This window comes from Python bivittatus, unplaced genomic scaffold (genome assembly GCF_059951505.1).
Source record: "Python bivittatus isolate LINGU-HERP-01145 unplaced genomic scaffold, Pbiv_v1 ctg000350_np1212, whole genome shotgun sequence".
Classification (NCBI taxonomy): Eukaryota; Metazoa; Chordata; class Lepidosauria; order Squamata; family Pythonidae; genus Python; species Python bivittatus.
In genome coordinates, this window is record NW_028277074.1 from 41,945,314 (window position 1) to 41,965,579 (window position 20,266).

General features: G+C 38.6%; 1 protein-coding gene across 1 annotated transcript in view; it reads right to left on the reverse strand.

The window, feature by feature from the left end:
- Window positions 1-19,843: 19,843 nt before the first annotated feature.
- The window catches only part of GABRA5 (gamma-aminobutyric acid type A receptor subunit alpha5), an 80,568-nt gene continuing 80,145 nt past the window's right edge, over window positions 19,844-20,266 (reverse strand). The window contains exon 9 of the mRNA XM_088145008.1: window positions 19,844-20,143. Coding sequence (XP_088001134.1) covers window positions 19,844-20,143 — 300 coding nt within the window. The remainder of the gene's footprint in view (window positions 20,144-20,266) is intronic.

A 20,266-nucleotide genomic window follows, 5' to 3' on the forward strand; every position in this document is an offset into this window, starting at 1 on the left:
AAGAATTCTGTGAAACTTAAAGCTATTTTTATATTCTGAATTAATGTGAGCTGATATTCCTACTTGGATGTTTCCTAATAAACCAGCATTATTTTCTCTGTCATTGGCATGGAAATGGTTTTTTAATGTTTGAAGTAGTTCTGGAGCAATTGTGATGGTTCTTAGGAATATTTTTAAGTTATGGCACTGTGTATTTGACCAGTATGGCTCACCTACATGCCACACATGATCACGCATTATTTAAAAAGATGGGAGATTCACACATATATTTTTCTTAGAAGGTAACATAGTCTTAAGCAAGCTACTCAAGAGTAAGTCCCCCTTGGTTAATTTAAGCAGATTAAGGAAATCCATTTTTAAGCTTCTACATTTAACTCTGGCATTATATTAATTTAGCATGACCCAATTTTATACATAGTCAATGAGCATTCTTTGCATCTTTATACATCTTTCACATCACAATAGAGTGATAGGTAAATTAATTCATACTCCTTCATACTTCTTAAACAAATTCTGCTTTAGGAAAAAAATAATACTGTAGGCTATAAAATCTATTGCAGAAAAGTTCTTGGTTATATTATCTCACTACATTTCATGCAAATTAGTAATTGCCTGTTGTAAAAGGGGCGTTTTTCTCCTGTTAAAAGAAGAGTTATTCAGATCAAACACAAAAGGTCTTGCTGTTTGAAGATTCTTTTTCTCATTTTATATTTCAACCAATATGCCTCCTGCTAATTTTCTACTTCGGATGTTATTTAAGTGAAGCATGGCTTCTGTATAGGCTAGATAAGCCCACTGGAGAACAGTAGTCCTGTTTGATATCAATAACTATGTGTCAAGTATATGAGAGGTAGAGTAAAATGCATGATTCACAGATCTTTGTAAATGGAAGGCATTAGGTAGTATATTATCAGAAGTGATTTTCCAGCATTCATCCAGATGTCAGCTTCCCCATGTTGGAATCCGGCCTGGTAGATCCGAAATGAGGCATAAAGCATTCCATGGAAGAGGAAGCAACCAGAGCGAGAATGTTGTGCTACAGCCCATATTCAAACTTTTTAAAAACTGCCATCAGATCCTGCAAATTGACAATCTTAGTAAAGACTCTGACAGTTCTTGAACCCCAGAATGCAACCTTCCCTGTAGTTAATATGAGCAGGGGAACATCATAAGGTTTACACATGCTAAATTATAATGTGATATGATAAGTTTCAGCTTAATATGTTGAAGACTGGAACCTTGCTACTAGCAGAGGGAAATCAACCATCTTGAAAAGGATTTTTGGAAGGGTGGGAAATTGAATCTCTCTTCAACCATCGTGTATATGTTCTATGCATGTGTATGTATTTATAATTGATACATGTGATACAGGTATCAGGGTGCCAGGTACCAGTTGTGAAGTCCCTAAATGTTCTCTGAGAACTAATGCAGCCCCTTCAATCCCAAAAGTTGCCCTCCAGTTATGGTCAAGTTCTCCTCTATTCCCATTGAGCAACCAAAACAATTTCAATCTCATGTGCTGTTCAGCATAAAACAACTTCTCCAAAGTTTAATTTGAAAGCTGTTCAGCCATCTTTTTGGTGTTAAATGCCAATGGTTTAGTTCCATTCTGATTTAAACAGAGCCTGTCTCTTTTGTATAGCCAGTTTGGTAATATTCCCAAGATTAAACTCTTTCTCCTTTTGTCACTATCTTACCCACCCACTAAAACCAACCTCCCCTATACACACACATACACACACACCACCTCTGTATGCAAAATAAATAGAAGTCTTGGAAAGCTCTAGTTTTCAGCCTCCTACACGGTAGCCTAAATCTCTTTCCTCCTCTCAACTGTCTGATGTGCACCATGACCACTGATTATACTTTCATAGTATCTGCCAAGTTAGAACACATCATATCTTCAAAGTGACAACAGGGATCTTCCTCCATAATTCTTGTTTGACTGCAGGATTCTTTTGCAGCTAATCCAAGAAGAGAAAAAGTCTTTGTTGCTCTGGGTTAGTTGCCAGCTGAGCCTATTTCTCCCCACCCTTAGATTTAGCTAGGAGCAAGGTATGGAAGTTCTATTTACAGGAAACTTGCCATCAATCTTAGGCTGGCAATTTCAAATTGTTCTTGGATCATTGTGCTTTAATAGAAAATCTTCAGGGCCCTTCAGGTACATTTAGAAAGGATAGCCCTTTCTCTTTTTAAATATCCCATTAAGTGAGGCAGGCAGCAGACTGGCACCCACAGAACATGTACAGTGTTCAGGACTTCATCTCCTGATTACTTAGTACTGCACAACTCCACTGAAAAGTATTTGGTCTGAAATTACATTCAGGACAGGAAACCTGCATGGGGCATAGTACCTGGAGCTGTGATGGCTATTTCACAGATGTAGGATCAAGTTTTTGTGGTTACAAATGATGAACATTCATGAAGAAACTTACTGATGGCACTACCATTCCAGTATTACAATGCAATACAAAACTAAAGTGGTATCCTAACAGGAAGCAATCAAATAGCCAAGATGAAGAATAAGAAGTGGGTAATGCTACATCACTAATGAAAAAACTAGATGTATTTTATATATCTGTAAGTCTTCGGAGGAATAGTCAAAGTAGATATTCTCATTCAATGGATAGGTAATCTACTGCATTCCAGATATTGTTGGACACCAATTCCCATCATCCATGATCACTGGGCTTGACAGGAGTTGGAATTCAAGGACACCTGAGATCCAGCACTGGGAGCTACAGACAAAAAGTCTTTGCCCATCTCCACCTCCCTCTGTCTTCAGAACAAAAGGATGTGATTCATAAACAAGAGGACTCAGATAAAGGTATCATTCTGCACAGAATTTAGAAAGCTATTAGCAACTGGCACTGCCCACATAATGCATAAGAGAAGCAACAGTGTTGGAATTCTGATTCAAGAAGAAAGTAAGCTCCAATCTGAAGCAGCCAACAGATTACATTAAATTGTGCGCTTCAGTCATTATTAAGCAGTCCGGCTGAGAGGCACAGGTGCCACACTAAAACTATTAAGTATTCAAAGCCTCCTGTATATTAATGGTGTGCACCTCCCCTTTAAACATCTCTACATACACATTGTTTAATTAAAATAACTCTTTTAAAAGCTGAAGATTATGTTGGTAAAATATTTCCTTGTTTACCATTTTGCAGTGTGTTCTTTTTGTAGAGTTCAAATAATCCTCAAAAATCATGGTGATGGTGGTGACCATTGTGGTGGTGATGGAGATGGAATGTCCCAATCTGGATTACTGCTATTAAAAGGATCATCATAAGTATATCTATGCTCAGTTAACTATGAAACAGAGACTTCCAGAGTTCACCTCTGGCAAAGAGACATTCTGCTCTATTGTCATCTTCATGAACCATTGTATGGGGGTGTTAGGACTGCTCTCTGAGCAAGCATGTTTACTCAACAATTCCCTGCTCTCAAGATCTTTCTTGGAAAACTCATGTTATAAAATATAATATTTGATTGCAATGAATCATTTGACTAAAAACAATGGTATCATATGAAAAGAACTTTTTTTTTGTCACAGCCATTAATTAGCCTGAAACATGAAATGGGAAAATTGATTTAACCAGCAAGTATTACAGAGTTCCAAAAAGTGATAATACAATCATCTAGCTTTAAAGATTTCTCTTGTGGTGTGTTAACTAAATGTCCATTTTGGCTAGCTTAACCTGATATACTGAACAAGCTTGTCCAATGTTATCAGAAACATAACAGAAATCTGTTATAATTTACCAGCACCTGCAATGTAGAAATAGACAACATATACCAACTGAAACCTAAAGACATGTGGTTAGTGTCTTACAAAGGCTTTAGAACAAGCTGGGAACTTATATGCAAAAGAAGAGATTACAAAGAATATAAGCAGATAATTTCAGATCAAAACACACCATTCAGTGGATCAATGTATTTAGAACAAGGATTTGCAAGTTTCTTAGAAACAGTAAGAAATGTCCTACAGCAATATATGGTTCACAGACTGTATACAGTTCCTTAGTAGACACCATGGTTCAAGGTATTCTGTCAAGTCCAGATCCAGTTATTTATTATTTTCATCATTTGCAAGAGTAAATTATGAGTAATGCTCAAAACCCATCTGAGGTGTCAAGGTTAAGGTTGGACAATCAAACTGGACTAACATGGCTTTTCAAATAACATTTTGATATTCAGGTTGGATCCAAGTTCAAATTGAGAGAGGTGGAGTCAGAAGAAAACTGCAAGTACAACTTATAAGCTTGCAAAAGCATGAATTTACAGAAAGACTGTGCAACGCCCAACCATTGCAACAGATGGATATAAAAGCCATGGGGCCTGTCAGCACCCTTTTTTAAAAACAAAATTGGGGGAAATTTGAAATGTAAGCAATAACATTTCACAGCATTCTTTACTAATGTAATTTTACTTTGCTACTTTAAGATCATAATATCTAGATGTCAATTTACTAATAACATTACCAGTTTAGTATTTTAGTACTCACTGTATTTACTATATGTACTGTACATGAAATGACATAAAAATGTTTCCATTTTTTTTTTACAAGTGAAACTATCAGTTGCTGAACTCTAAGATTCCAAGGACCTCTTAATATTGTCAGTTTGAGAAGTTGGCAAAAATATGGTTGAAGAATAGTAAAAGGGAGTTAATTATTCTTATCTTAGACTCTTTCACATATTCAATTTTTGAAAACAAGGAAAAATTACAGCCTAAACATTTGGCCTATAGATATTGTCCATTCAGTCTCATTCTGAGTTACCAATATTATTGCAGAAGGCTCTTGAAAGCTGGATAGCTTTCTGATTCTAAAACGGGAAGATTTCCTTAGAATGAAATGAGATTTTCTAGTCTTACACATTAGTTCTCTGGGTAAAGGATCTTTTGCCACTTCTAGGATCTTAGGCAGAAGCGCTGGTTATGGCATTTAAACCTGCAGTTTATGGCTCTCAAGACTGCCAGCTTTTTTTTTTCTTCCTAAAGTTACACAATCACTGTGGAGAAGAGCTGCATTATCCCAGGAGTGTGGCTGTTTTAAGGAGTTTTAGACAGGCACTATCTGCGTGCCCCATTTTGCTTTTGAATCTGAACTTCTTCATAGCTTTTTCTGTTCTGGTTATTCTTGCACATAACACTCTGAGAGGGATAAGCCTTGTGGGATGAAGCCAACTTCTTGAGTGGCGTATTTTCTTGTGTTAGGCTTCATACCTTGACTTGGCTGTAAATTTCAATTCTCCAGATACTGACCTTCTTATTCAGGAATTGGCTTCTTAAGCAAAGGATTCTCAAGCATGACTCAAGTAGATTACAGTCTTACTGCAGACAAGAATGGACGCCTGATAATTTGCCCTCTGCAGGGCAAAGTAGTCAAAGCCTTTATATCCATCTCTTGGCTGTTCTCTTGGCTGTCTCTTGAGAGACAACTGAAACTATGTTTATACAGGGGTTCTCTGAAGCCTAGGAATGGCTAATTGCTGCATTGCCAGATTCAGCCTTTCTTTCTTACAAGGCCTAGTAACCATAGCATTTGCTAACTGTAGACTGGGGGCTGTTCCGTATTTGCAGCCTTAAGCTGCTTGACATGCATGTATAAACCAGCAAAAATGAAAGTGGCTTAACAATGTCTTTTTTGAATTTCAACCCATTCTTACATTTTGGCCATGATGATGGCATGGTGTTCTGTCCACACTGTACTTGGGGTGCATAGGGTGTCAAGGAGGGGTAGCAGCTTTGGGGGCAACATGTCACGTCCTTTCCAGGCAGTTTGCCCATCTTTGGTCCCCACCTGGCACTCAGCTCTCACCTGTCGCTCCCTGTAGCTGTTCGCATGCAACAATGGCCACACCCCAGCAACTGCTTCGACAAGTTGGCTAAACCAGGTGAGGGTAGCTATGAGACAAGACAAGCCTATCCCAGCATGTGAAGACAGACTCTGGCATATCGAGCAGATGAGACCATTGGAAAGCCCAACAGTCATGAAGGCAGTCTCTGCAAGCATTGTGGAATGCAAAGAGCATGACAAAGCACAGAAGATGTCCTAGTCATCCATTGCACCTAATCCCATCTCTGGTTGTCTTGACTCTGTCTCGCCACTGGACTCAGATGGGAATTGGGAAGAGAGAGTGAGGCTGACATTGTGGAACTCTCCCTCACTTAAATCTAAATTATGTGCTAGTCTCAACACCATCATGATCATCACTCTTGAAAAAAAAAGAATTAAAATGTGGCGATGGGTCAGTGACAAAGCAGTAGGCATGGATACACTGGGAGCTGTAGTCATGGACCTGCATACAGGTGGTTCAGGTCTAATGGTCGCTTTTTCACTGACCAAAACAGCTGTGAAACTCAGCATCTACCTGGGTGACTGAGCAGCCTTCTTTAGGAACCCACTGCTTACCTCCATAGTATGAGGAAGGGGCTAGAAAAGGTGTCCTAAACATTGCCTGCTTCATTACACTCTGGCCAGTTTACTGTGGCTGGTAGGAATCCCATCTTGGTGGTTGAACAAACACAAAAAAACGCAAGGTGATACCGCTCATCATTGGCACTTTGAACATGCACGTGCTTTTCAACAGCTGTACCACAGATGGGCCTGAGAGAAGAACAGCTTTAGTTGCCAGACAGCTTGCAAGATACAGCATTGACATTGTGGCCCTGAGTGAGACTCGTGTTGCCAGCGAAGGCCAGCTGACTGAAATTGGAGGTAGACACACTTTTCTGGAGCAGTTGTGGCAGCGATGAGCATCGTGATGCTGGAGTTGGATTTGCTGTCAGCAGTCACCTTGTTCAGAAACTTGTTAGTCTCCCAAAGGGTGTGAACAACCAGCTCATGACACAGAATAGAAGTCAAGCCACCCTGATAGCACCTAGGTCTCCACAATGACCAACATGAACAAGACAAAAGACAGGTTCTATGAAGAACTAGATGCCTTACTATCATCAGTGAGCAGCACCAACCAGCTGATCTCACTTGGTGACTTTAATGCAAGAGTAGGGTGCGATTCTGCAGCCTGGCAGGGAGTCACTGGGAGACATGGAGTGGGCAAGTGTAATGGTCTACTTTTACTGAAATCCTGGGCAGCACAAAACCTGGATTAGTGATAAGGCTTCTTATCCCTAATGCAACTTTCTGCCTACCATAACAAGTCCTCCTGGGTGCATCCCTGCTCTAAGCAGTGGCATCTTATTGACTATGTCATTGTCAGGAGAAAAGACAGGCAGCATGTCAGAGCGATCAAGGCCATGTGAGGTGCTGTCTGTTGGACATATCACAGACTCATTGTCTCCAAAATAAAGCTCCACATCAGATCTAAGAGGCGACCAAGGAAGCAAGGCCATGAAAAGAATAAATGTGGCCAGGCTGAAAAATCCCAGCACAGCTTCAGCACTGGCTGAAGATTTAGAAACCAAGCTTGGTGACCTGCATCTTGCTGGCAGTGCTGAGGACGACTGGGAATGCTTCAGGGATGTTGTCCATTCACCTGCACTGAAGATGCTAGGACCCTCTACTTGCAAGCAGCATGACTGGTTTGATGAGAATGATGTGGAGGCACAAGCTTTACTTGTTGAAAAGCATTGCCTTCATTGTGTCCATCAGAACAACTTATCATCAGCTGCCAAGAAAAATGCTTTTGCCAGTGCACATAGGACAGTCCAGAATGAACTGTGTAAAATGCAAGATGCCTGACTGAGCACCAAAGCAGACAAAATACAGGGATATGCTGATAGAAATGACTTGAAACAGTTCTATGAAGCCCTTAATACTTTCTATGGACCCCAGTCTCTCTGGAGTTCCTCCCTCCTGAGTATAGATGGAACAACTCACATTACAGAGAAGACTCAGATCCTGAATGGGCAAAGTGATAAGCTGAACACTTTGAAGCCGTCCTCGACCGACCATCATCTATTAACAATGAGGCAATAGACAGGATTCCCCAGGTCAACATCAGCAGCACTATGGATGACCCACCAGTAGTAGCTGAAGTCACAGAAGCTGTCAGCCAGCTATCCAATGGCAAAGCCCCAGGGGCAGATGCCATATCTCTGGAGGTATACGAAGTCAGTGGTCCTCTATAGAGAAACTCAATGAGGCATTCCGGTGTTTTTGAAAGCAAGGATTCATTCCTTGAAACTAAAAGATGCAGCCATCACACATCTCTACTTGACTTGTCTTCACAGAATATTAGGCATCAGATGGCTAGATAAAGTACCAGATACTGAAGTTCTGTCTAGAGCAAGTCTACCATCCGTTCACACACTGCTGATGAGAGCACAGACCTGGTGGGCAGGTCACATCATCCATATGCCAGATGAGTGCGTACCCAAGCAGCTCTGTTCTGGGGCTCTCTCTGCTGGAAAATGCTCACATGGAGGGCAGGATGAACATTACAAAGATACATTTAAGGTCTCCCTGAAATTGCTTGATGCAGACACTATGGGAAACGCTGGCGCAAAATTGCTCTACCTGGCATGGCCTCATCCATAAGGGCTGTTAAGCTTATGAAGTAAGGCACACTGCAGAAGCACAACATGAGCGCGAGCTGTGCAAGTCTAGAGCCATCAGTGCAACAACTGCAGTGTCTACACATATATGCCTAACATGTGCTAGGACATTCTATGCCTGAATTGGGCATCTTCAGACACACCACATTTAGTTTTAATGTGACTAATGGTGTTGAGGTCTTCACTGACAATGATGGACGAACGACAACTTCCTACAACCCCTGACTGGTGGACTCCCCTTCCTTACATCTATGCTGGGAGAGCAAGTATCCAAGCTGTTACCAATTTTAAGTGGTTAACAAGAAGAAGAAAGGGCTACTTCTATCAATGAAAAGGGAGGGAAGGAGGGAGGAAGGAAGGAGCTTTTTCTAGTCACCTGGGAGAATAGGGGAAACTGGAAATTTCTGTCAATTTCCCTGGTTTTAAAAAAATAATAGATTCACCATTTTATCATGGAATTGGTGAATCGGTAAATGAAAAAAAAAAGGGGGGGGTCAAGTGGTTCACCAGTCCATGACCCCAGCATTCTCCCTTTCAGTTTCTGGTCCCTTTTCTATCCAAACCTGTAATTAATTGCTGGAGGACCAGTCTAAAAGTTCAAGAGGGATGCATGAGGTCCAGAGAATATAGGTTTCAATTAATACTTAGAACAGCTCATACATTAACAATTCATGAACAGTGATATACTGAGATGATAATTCTTTCGACCTTTTAATCTCATGTAGAATAGTTTAGAATTTTAACTAATTCTACTGGAATTTATTCTCAAATGAGTACAAAAAGGATAGTTAGAATACTTGCTATGGAGAAAGAATCAGTGGACAGTGGGAAATGTCTTTCTACGTAAGTATTATAGGATTGATTGATTCCACTATTTTCCCCATTTACTTGAGAATATACCCTACTGAACATTAAACCAAATCAGCATGGATAGCACTGAAGTACACATCAGGCTGCAATTATCTTGCGCTATGATGTTATCATTGCATGATAAAACTGGTTTTAGAAAAGTTTGGAAAGTTCTATAATGCTATTTAACTTTCTTAAAAGCTGCCACCAACAACACATATTAAATGCACAGCAATTGCAATAGTAACATTCATAAACTATCTCTAGAACAGTGTTTTTTAAACATGACAACTTTAAGGTGTGTGGACTTCAACTCCCAGAATTCCCCAGCCAGCATGAGGAATTCCAGGAGTTGAAGACCACACATCTTAAAGTGGCTAAGTTTATAAAACACTGCTCTAGAGGTAATTCCCATAAGTCTTCTATTCCTATTCTCTGCTTTACAATATGTGTGAAAATAGAAGTACAGAGAACCTTGACTTCATCGGTCCCATTCAGTGGACTATTGATGCCACATGTCAGATTTTCATCCAGACATCCTTTCAAAATAATGAAAAAGTCTTTTGCATCCATGTAGTGTGAATGAGATAAATTAAATCTACGTTAACTTTGCCTTAACATTAGCATATCCTCAGTGTTTAAGTAATTTGCACTATGATGCAAATTATGTCATTTACATTCATGTATGTCATTTGTGTAATAAACTAATTATACAAATGAGATGAATTGCCATAATGATATATTTTTTATACCTAATGGACATTTGAGAGCATTTCACTGTATTGTTATTGATGGTCATCAGGTCTTGGAACTGCATGCAGTATTATACTTTTGACCATCCTTCCTGCTTGGTTACTTCTATCAGTGGGAGAAGACCTTCTGAAGATGCCCCCAGTACCAGAAGCTCAACTCTCGTGTATGCAAGAAAGAGTCATCTCCTGTAGAATGCACTTCCTAAGAAGGTGCATTTGGTTCCCACTTTCTCAGAATTTAGGAAAATGGCAAACATTCATCTCATTTGCCAAGCATTTAATTGCTTATGATTATAATGACTGGTTTTAATTTTGATTTTTATTGTATTAATTTTTGTATTTTTTTGGTAAGCTACCTTGAGTGTTGGAACAAAAAAAGCAGGTATACAATTAATAACAAGTAAAAGATGTAAGATAAGAGATTATGTAAGATGAGATAAGATAAAAGAAACAATGTTTTCTTGATTTAAACTCGAAATAGTTATGCTTAAGTGAGTCTGCATTTTTTGCACATAAGGGTGTGCATGGGAAGAGTCAAAGAAATCAAGATAGTTGCCATGATTCTTGATAGTTGCCATGATAGTTGGGCAACTGACGCCTTGCTCCTTTTTAGATGCATGAAAAGGGGGCAGGGCTTCAATTACACAATCATGGCTGCCATCTTGACTTTTTTGACCCCCTCATATAAATAAGCTTATCTTATTTATAGATAAGAATTATTCTTCGAATGAAAATGTATCCACAGAAAAGAAAATAGCCTTTCTAAGTCATCAAATGGTCTTCAAGGGAATAGAATATAGACCATTATGGTCATGGAAGAAAAAGCACACCCACACACACACACACACACACACACACACATAATGGCACATTTTTGCCATAACTGAACAAAGAGAATTGAAGGAAGGGTTTGCTAATAATGGCCTGAAGGGATATTACCAAGGGCACCAATTGTAGATCTTCCTTGTGACACCGTCATGCCTACCTGTATACCAGGAAACCTCACCCAGTGATTGTCACAAATTTGTCATACCAGCAGAATATCCCAGTTCTTGCTTGCTACAGCCTAATGCTGTAGTTTCTCTGCTCACAGAACCCAACATACAGGATTTTGCCTTTAAGAATTTGCCTGCTGGCTGGCTTCCATGCATGGAGCAATCAACTGCACTGGACCAGGATCCAAGGGAGTGATACTAAGTATTTTCAAATGATGGAATATGAAGGCAATATTACTATCTGCTACCAACTTTCTATATGTTTGCAATAAGAACTATTATTTTATAGCCTCATTTCTGCCCCATAGAGACAATCCCTGTAATACCGAAGAAATCAGTGTTCCTACTGCAGTGGTTCTGTGGTTATTTTTTTGACACTCTTATCTTAAATGTTACATTAAGGATTTTAAAATTGTGCTTGAAAGTTAGTGAGTGAAGGATGTTAAAGATGCAGGATAGACCATGGGCTTGATATTTTTAAAAGCTTGTCATTACTTGTCTTACTTTTGTTTATAGCTCACCATCCAAGAAAAACAGAAGAGCTATGCTGGATCTGATGAAAAGACTTCCTAGCACAGTATCTATCTAATTTAGATGTCTAAGGGAAACCCACAAACAGATCATAAGTGTAATAGCATCTTCTTACGTCCCCTGGCAATTTGGCACCGCAAGCATTCTGCCTTTCTCCTAGAAACAAAATATAGCCATCGTAACTAGAAATCATGCATATCGTCCTCTGTGAGTTTAGCTAGTCTTGTGGAATTAGAAGGACATGACTTGAGATTTGGGTGACATGGATATTTATGGTATGACAAAGTTAAGGTTAATGTTGATTTTAAAAATCATTTTGTTAGGTGTGCCATACTGAAACTATGGAATAGATATAAACCTAAGCTGTGCCAGAAAATACCTCTGTGGTTCTCAGCACAGGAAGCATTCTATAGAAGAGAAATAATAACTAAACATAAATGGTTAACTTACTCTGATATACTAGAATTTTGTCAAGGAGAATATAAAAGAAAATCAAGAGAAGAGCTGGAGGTAGAAGGATATACATGTCAATGATTTTCTTATGTGCAATTACTAGAAAAATTTAAAGTAGATAAAAGAACTTTTGGTTTTGAACATTGTAAGACTGAATTTGAAACAGAATTGTGTACAAATGATGAACATGTTATTGCTAAAACGTATAAACTATTATTGAAATTTGAAACAAAAGAAGAACAAACGAAAGAATGCATGATAAAATGGTTTGGTTATAATATACAAATGGAACAGTGGGAGAATATGTGGTTGACAGGGATTTACATGAACTTTACGTTATGGTCTTAAAGAGAATTTGTATAAAATGATGTATCATTAGTACATGTCACTGGAAAAACTGTCTAGAATGTATAAAGGTACTTCAAATTTATGCTGGAAGTGTAATCAACAAGATGGACATTTTATCATGCTTGGTGGACATGTAAAAAAGCTAGAAAGCTTTGGACTCAACTACATATAATAATACAGAAGATTTTAAAGACTAATATACAATTGAAACCAGAGACTTTTCTTTTGGGACTGATGGATAAACAGTTGGAAAAAAATAATGGAACTTTGTTTTTGTACATGATAACTGCAGTGAGATTGTTATATGCACAAAGGTGGAAAAATTCAACTTTACCCACAATGGAGGAATGGATGGTGAAGATGATGGAATTTGCTGAGATGACCAAATTGACAGTTTTAATTAGAGATAAGACATCATCTAAGTATGATGCTGATTGGAATCCCCTTATTGACTTTCTGCGTGAAACAGAAAAAAATGAAATTATGATGTATGGATTTGATGATTAGAAAAAAAAAAGATTATAGAAAAAAATGTAAGCAATGATGTAACCATAAAATAAGAGGTTAATTTACATTTATACTTATAACTGCTGTAAAAGAAAATCAAAGTCATTTCTTTATATTTCTTTTCTCTTTTTCTTTTCTTCACTTTTAGCTCTGTTCTTTTCTTATTTCCCTCTTTTTGCTTCTTTCTTCATTCTAAACATTAATTCTTGTTAGTTTTTATCTTTCTCTTTAATTTTTTTTTAAAGTTATATTAAAAAAAGTTTATCCAGACCTATATATTTTGAGAAAATACATTCTATAGTGCTATATAAAATACTCCCATATTCAGCATCCTTGAATGACACTGCATTATAGGACAGTAAGAAAAAAATGGCAAGTCCTTTGAAATGAAATTTGTCTTCTTCATAGCAGTTGCACACTGAGTTAATATTTTTATCAGTGAGTTCAGGACATTTTTTTGTTACATCACTACCATCTTATGAATTAAGTAAGGTCTAAGGCCACAGTGACCATCATGCTTAAATGGAAAATCTGAACCTAAGTCTTTCTCCACTGTGTCATTTGTTATACCAAAATATTATTCCATTTATAGTTGGCAGAGTATTTCCTTAGCAAATTTTCTACGTCCCACGAGCAGTTTCTGATCATTACACAAGACTTACCACAACTGGAATGCTGGTATGTAAAGAAGAATTTTTGGAGGGTAAAATTAATTAGAGTTGCCGAATGTGAGTCAGGATCCTTAATACTTCTTCAGAATTGCTCTTTACAGGAACAAATGGGATGAATATATTGCCTGGAGTGATAGAATTGTACCCTCTGTTCCACATACAGAAGCTAATCGGACTGGCAGCTGAATATTCTTTCAACCTTGATGATGGGAGATGATGGCTTATTTCTATCAGGTGGCGTACACAACTTTGTAATAAATAAAAGCACAATCCTCTACCACACCAGAAACTAGTTTAGAGGCCACAGAGCATACAATGTCTTTCAATAATTTGCTGCTGTTGCTTGTATGTCACCATGTGCTGTGTTGGCTACGTTGGCTTAGTCCAGCTAAGGGCAGGACTCACCCTGTACTAACCTGCTGAAAGGGAAAACCCAGAGTTGTGACAATCCACTCCATCTTATTTATGCTCCACTTTTCTCTGCCTGGCATAGGCCCAATCTGTTTACAAGTATGCTTAGTTCTGTATGGTCTGCCCTGCACTAGTGCTGGGGAATCGTTTGCAGGTTCTGCTACAGATATATCTGAGATTGATGATTACTCTCTCTGGCAGAGTTTATCCCATATTGTGGACATAAAGTGAAGTATGCCTCCTCTTCCTTACAATTTTGGAAGGGATTCAAAACGTACTTGTTTATTCAAGCCATTTAATTTTTTAAACTGTTTTCACATTTTTAAAATTTTGTATAGTATTGTTTTAATAATATTTTAAGGCCTGTTTTCTTAATTGTTTTAATCGTAGTTCTGTAAATCACCTTGAGCTCTTATGGGATGGTGGCCTACAAATACTCTAACTATATGGATAAATACATAATTGTGGGCTGTTCCTTATGGCCTTCATGTAGAAGAATTAAGCCTAGGAAGTGAGTGCTTGGGCTATGAGTCAAACTTACTAAATGCCTGGGACTACTTTAATTAAGCTTCAGACTGACTGAAACAATTTTTGAAGTTCTGAGATCCCTTCTGAGAATGCTACTAGTGATTTAATAGCATGAAAACTTTGTATCAAGAACATGATGAAGTCGGCTTCAATATTCTTTTCATTCACTACCAAATGCATTGTATAAATGTACAAAAATGGCCATGTGAGAGAACTGGTTGTGTGAGTCCTGACCAGTGGAATATTTTGATACAAGAAGGTATGACCTCTTGTCTGGTGACTTGACTTTTAATGAAATCCCTCCCAGAACCCAACCATGTTTGATAATTCTACCCAGTCACTAATTTTCCATTGTTGGACAAAATGCTGAAGAATATAGTTATTTCTCAGTTGCAGGTATCTGAATGACATGGATTATCTAAGTTTATTCATTGTGGCTTCATATTCAGCTATCATGTCCAGCTGTCAGTCAGATTTTGTCACCTTAGTCGACACTCTATGCTGGAAACAAGATGGGATGAATATCTGTTTGCCAGATTTTTAATCTGTTTGAGTGAGACAGGAGCTAGTGACATTGCTCTGGTCCTTCTTGGAAGGACCATTTCAGCAACTGGGGGACTCCTATCCTACCCAATGACCATTAGCTTATGGTGACCCTCAGGGATCCATAATACCTCTCATGTTATTTAAATATGCATGAAGCTGTTGGTGAAGCTGTCTAACATTTCGGCATTTGGTGCTGTAAAATCCAAGGAAATTATTCTAATCCTTAATTAGTGCCTGATGCTGCTGAGAGCAAACAAAGATGCAAATAGAGGGAATAAGGGTTCCATCTGTGTTGGAAGGCATTCACTTTGAAAAGTCAGTTCCATAGGTAAGGTGACCCTTGATTTAGTCCTTAACCCTGTGGCCCAGATTTCAGTGGTAGTCTAGAATATAATTTACACAACTAAGAATGGTATGTTATTTGTATCCAAGAGACCAATGCTTTAGTTCTTTCCTGACTGGAATAAGTAGCAATGGGGCTTTTATATGGGGCTTTCTTTGAACAATATTTGGAAACTTCAAGTAATTCAGCAGGTTGCTGTCAGACAATAGATCATGACCAGTAACAGGGATCACAGAATCTTCCTTGTTAAAACCGCATCAGTGTTTCAAAGTATACTTTATGGTTTGCACCTTTAAAATCCTATATAGCTCGAGCCCAGGCTATTTCAAAGACTGTATTCCCCATTTAAGTTAACTGGTGCTTTTCAGCCCTTAAGATGAGAACCTTTCTTTGGTCTCATCTTTTGCACTCTCAGGCAACTGCTTAATGGAAATCCATGACAGTTTTCTTAGAAGTTGCTCCCAGGAACTTTTGGAAATCTTTGGTCTGGAGGTCTTGGTAGTGCCCTTTCTCTTATCCTTTTGCTGGCAGGTGGACCTTTGCTATGTAAATCAGGGTGCTGCTGAGTTGGGTAGGTACTGCTTCTTTTATTAGTGCAATTACAATAATATTCTAAACATTCTGCTTTGTTTTTGATTTTTTACTTACATTGTTTGGCTATCTTGAATAGGTTAATAAGTGAATAAATCCAGGAGACTGCTCTGTTCCTGTCCTTTTCCTGGCCAGATAATTCAGCTCCTAAGATATTTGGGGTTCCAAATGATATCCATGGGTGATCAACTGAATCATGACCCCAGTGTGCAAAAAGAACAAGTGGGACCTGTTTGCTTATGGTAGCCAAAACTTCGCTATCTAGCACAAGGTAGTATCAGCAGGCTTGGTGAAAGACAGTACCAACATTTGCAGAAGTACAACAATCTTGGGGTAGGGAGTGAAAAGACCTCCAAAAGTGTCCAGTGTGGATTAGAGTGTTCCATCCCCAAGGAATATTGTTAGACTGTTGAAAGGGGATGGAAATATTCCGCTTTACAACATTTGTGGCATGACCTACTTGTTCTCCTGGCAAATAAACTTAGTAAAAGATGACATTCTGAAACTGTCTTTTTGTTTCTTTTCTTTTCTTTTTTAATTTAAACAGTAAGATAAAATTACAAAAGCTTGTGAAGCAATGTCTCTATGCAGGGAAAAAAAACATTGAAATAAAACTCAAATTACATACGCAGCCTGGTACTAGGCATAGTTACACAGAAGTACATCTCACTGAATGTTGTGTTCACTTCTAACTCAGTGTACATAGGACTATAGCCTCCCAAAGTAATCCTCTCCATGTTTTCTCAGAAGTAAGCCCTACGGACCTCAGTGGGAATTACTCCCAGGTATACGTGTATAGGACTGCAAGTTAATCATTCACAAACAAAGCAAACAATATTGGCAATATAAGTTATCCAAAAGGCATGGCACCAAACCAAATACTGGTGAAGTTGATTGAAAGAGCTTTGAAACAGAATTTCATTTCTTTTTATTTATTATAGTAGAAACATAGTAGAAGGCTTTTGTCAGGACACTAGAGGGAAATGTTCTAAAAATGTTTGTATTTTCCTTATAAAAACGAAGAGCCACTTTTTAAAATTGGGTACTGTTCTAGTCTACTTTTAAAATGTAATCTCATGCAATATATGACTGTTTGGGAGCAGTGATGATTAAGAGGCCAGGAAGCAGCTTAAATTCGAACCAAAGTTTGTATTTCCCTGAAAGGCAAAATTCCTCACTTTCCTAATGGGTATGTAGGTAATGGCCTTAAAATTCAAGTAATCAGTGAACAGATTCTCAGCAAGTGCATTTTAAAACAGCTCCATGGATATCATGATGCCCGTTCTCACAGTGGTTGAGAACCTGGGACGATGGCATCAATGAAAGGCCTCCCACCCTGCCCGAGTGTCACTGAAACACAGTAAAAGGCAAAAATAATAGGGTCCTGCACATTTTCGATATGATGGAGTCTGTGTAAAGAAGTCCGCTGTCTTTGTGTGTGCACAACTTTGAGTCAATCTTGATTCCTGGAGACTGCCTGGACAAGCCCCTGCAGTTTTCTTGGCAAGATTTTGCAAGTGGTTTGCCCTTGCCTTCTTATTCCTAGGGCAGAGAGAGACTGGCCCAAGGTCACCCAGCTGGCTGTGTGCCTAAGGCAGGACTAGAACTCACAGTCTCCCAGTTTCTAGCCCGGTGCCTTAACCACTACACTCCCACTATCATTAAAGAGAGCAACAAATTTGTTCTCTGCATGATTTCATTCTAATACCAGGACAAACAATTCCAGGTTAAAACAATGTTGTTTTCTGCTTCACATTTTGGTGTATCTGTATGCAGAGATCTGTCAATTTATATAAATCAGTTTTTGCAACAAGCAGTTATGTATTCTTCATGCAGGACTACTAAACTTTTGAAGACTGTCAGGGCTTTAATGAACTATGCTTTTGTTTTTATGTGCTAATAAAATTCAGATTCTGTGGGTGATTTTGGCAGACTGGTAAATCGGTAAACTGGTTTAACATTCTTTTAATTCACTGTTGTTTTGTATTCAACTTTAAAACTGCTTTATAGCTTGAGGTGAAGAGCACTATACCAATTTTAAAAAGATATAAATAAAATAAATAAATAAACCTTCCTTTGTCTGCCAGACTTTGAAAACCTACCACATTTATAAGATCTAGGTAATCAATTACAGTTCCTGCTGTTGCGTTTATTGTGGTCTGCTATGATACTAGTGATATCATTGTAGTATCCTTTTATTGCTATGGAACAGATTAACAGTTTTATATGAATTTTTCATATGGACTGTAGCATGTTGCATTTTTTTTAATGTTTTAGTTTGAACATTAACAGAAGGCAGAGAAGCAATTTATAGACAGGGAAAATAAATACAACCATACATATATTGTAGTACCCTGCTGTTTCACTGCAATCAAAAGTCAAATGAAGAAGCTAAATGTGCTAAATTAGATATGACTGACCTCTGTCACTGATGTGGCTTGTTGTAAAACCTGAAATTGTTTTAAGTGGCCTGGAAAGGGAAGCCATGGGGCCATTGTGAAATTCTCAGAGTGGCAAAGAATAATTGTGGAAATGGGTGAACTAGGGAGGCGTTTGGAGAAGGCAACAACGGCGTTATTGCCAGGACTGGCCTTACAGAAGTCTGCTTGAATTAACCAGTCCAGATGGGGCACAATGGGAGAGGGTCTTTGCCTTGCATTTCAGGCACAACTGTGCATTTAGGCCACTACTGTTTCAAAGTCCTAGGTTCTGAAGCTACCTGAGCCTTCTGGGGCTAACAAGCCACTAAGGAGGCAACCACTAGATTTGCAGCAAATCACTCCGTTCATACGGCAAGGCATGGGCTAGAATCGAGGGAATGCGGCCGATGTACAGATACAAAGTGCTACATCTGGCTCGACAAAACCTGCACAAGTTTACAATGCAAAGAAAGGAAGGGCCAATTCCTGTACATTGCTGAACACCTTGCATTCTATGACGTTATCCAGAAAAGTCTACCCATGGCAGTCATCACAGGGCTCAGGTTCCCTGTGGCATATATGTCACGGGCACCAGTAATATTTAGCAGTCCTCATCTGTATCAATTGTTAGACAATTTTACACACTGAGCACTGCTACCAGATATCAAAGCTGAGGACAGAGAATGGGTTAGAAAACTAGTCCAGTTTTCAGAGATTTGTATTTCAAAGTGTAGATGGCCTTCATTAAAAAAATGCTGCGTTCAGAGGCAAAAAGAAATCTGTGCCTGTGACATTTGAGCTGTTCCATACATCCAAGTTATCAGGGGAGGAGTGTAGACTTCAGGGGTCTGCAAAACTTGCTTGTGGGCATGTGCTCTTAAGAGATGCTGTTAATCCACTTCCTGTGCATACAGCATGACTATGAGCTAGAGTGTTCCAGCACTGACAAATTCTGAAATAGCTTGTAAGAACATCTCTGCAGTTGCAAAGTTCACAGTCCCACTATGTGCATGAATGTACATTCAAAGTATAAAAAACGGCAGATATGCTATATGCCCAAACAGTTTAAAAAATATACCCTATTTCATTTGTAAACTATCAATGCAGGATACCCAGCAGCATAGAAGCTATGTTCCATGTCTTCTGTTGTCCTAAAAAGATTAGTGTCTGCTGCCATTTATGTAATTGTCAGAAACATCTGAGGTTACATGTAGAAATAATCAAGGCAAGAATAATTTTGTACATATTGTTAAACATGCAAAAACTTCCTGAAGAATATTGCCCAAAGGTCAAAAATCTTTTGGAACCTTAAATTCTCCTTGGTAGCATTTGTTTTTGCAAGTATGGCTAACGCTTGATCTGGAAGTCCTTCCATTTATTTTGGAGAAGCAGCACCTTTAATGACAGGTTCCCTGTTCAAATACGTGGCCCAATAAACTAAGTTAAATGTTCCAAACAAGATGGGGAAAACTATTCGGGACATTTTGTCAATCTTACTGATGCTGTTATAGGTCTTTTTGTTTTCAGCTGGTTTCTCAATGGGTATGGCTGGAGCAGAAGCAGAGTTAGAGATGGCTGAAGGGGTGGAGTCCTTTGGTATGTTTAATGTGGGTGTCATCCTTCCAACAGCATATGTGTTTATGGCTTTATTTGCCAATAATTCTCGCTCTTTTTTCTGAAAAAAAACACACACACACAGAAACATAACAACAATGGAAAAGTATAGTTTTTTAAAAAGATATCCTTGGGTCATTAAAAATGAGTTATACACAGAGTCCCTGCAATCTCTGGTTATATA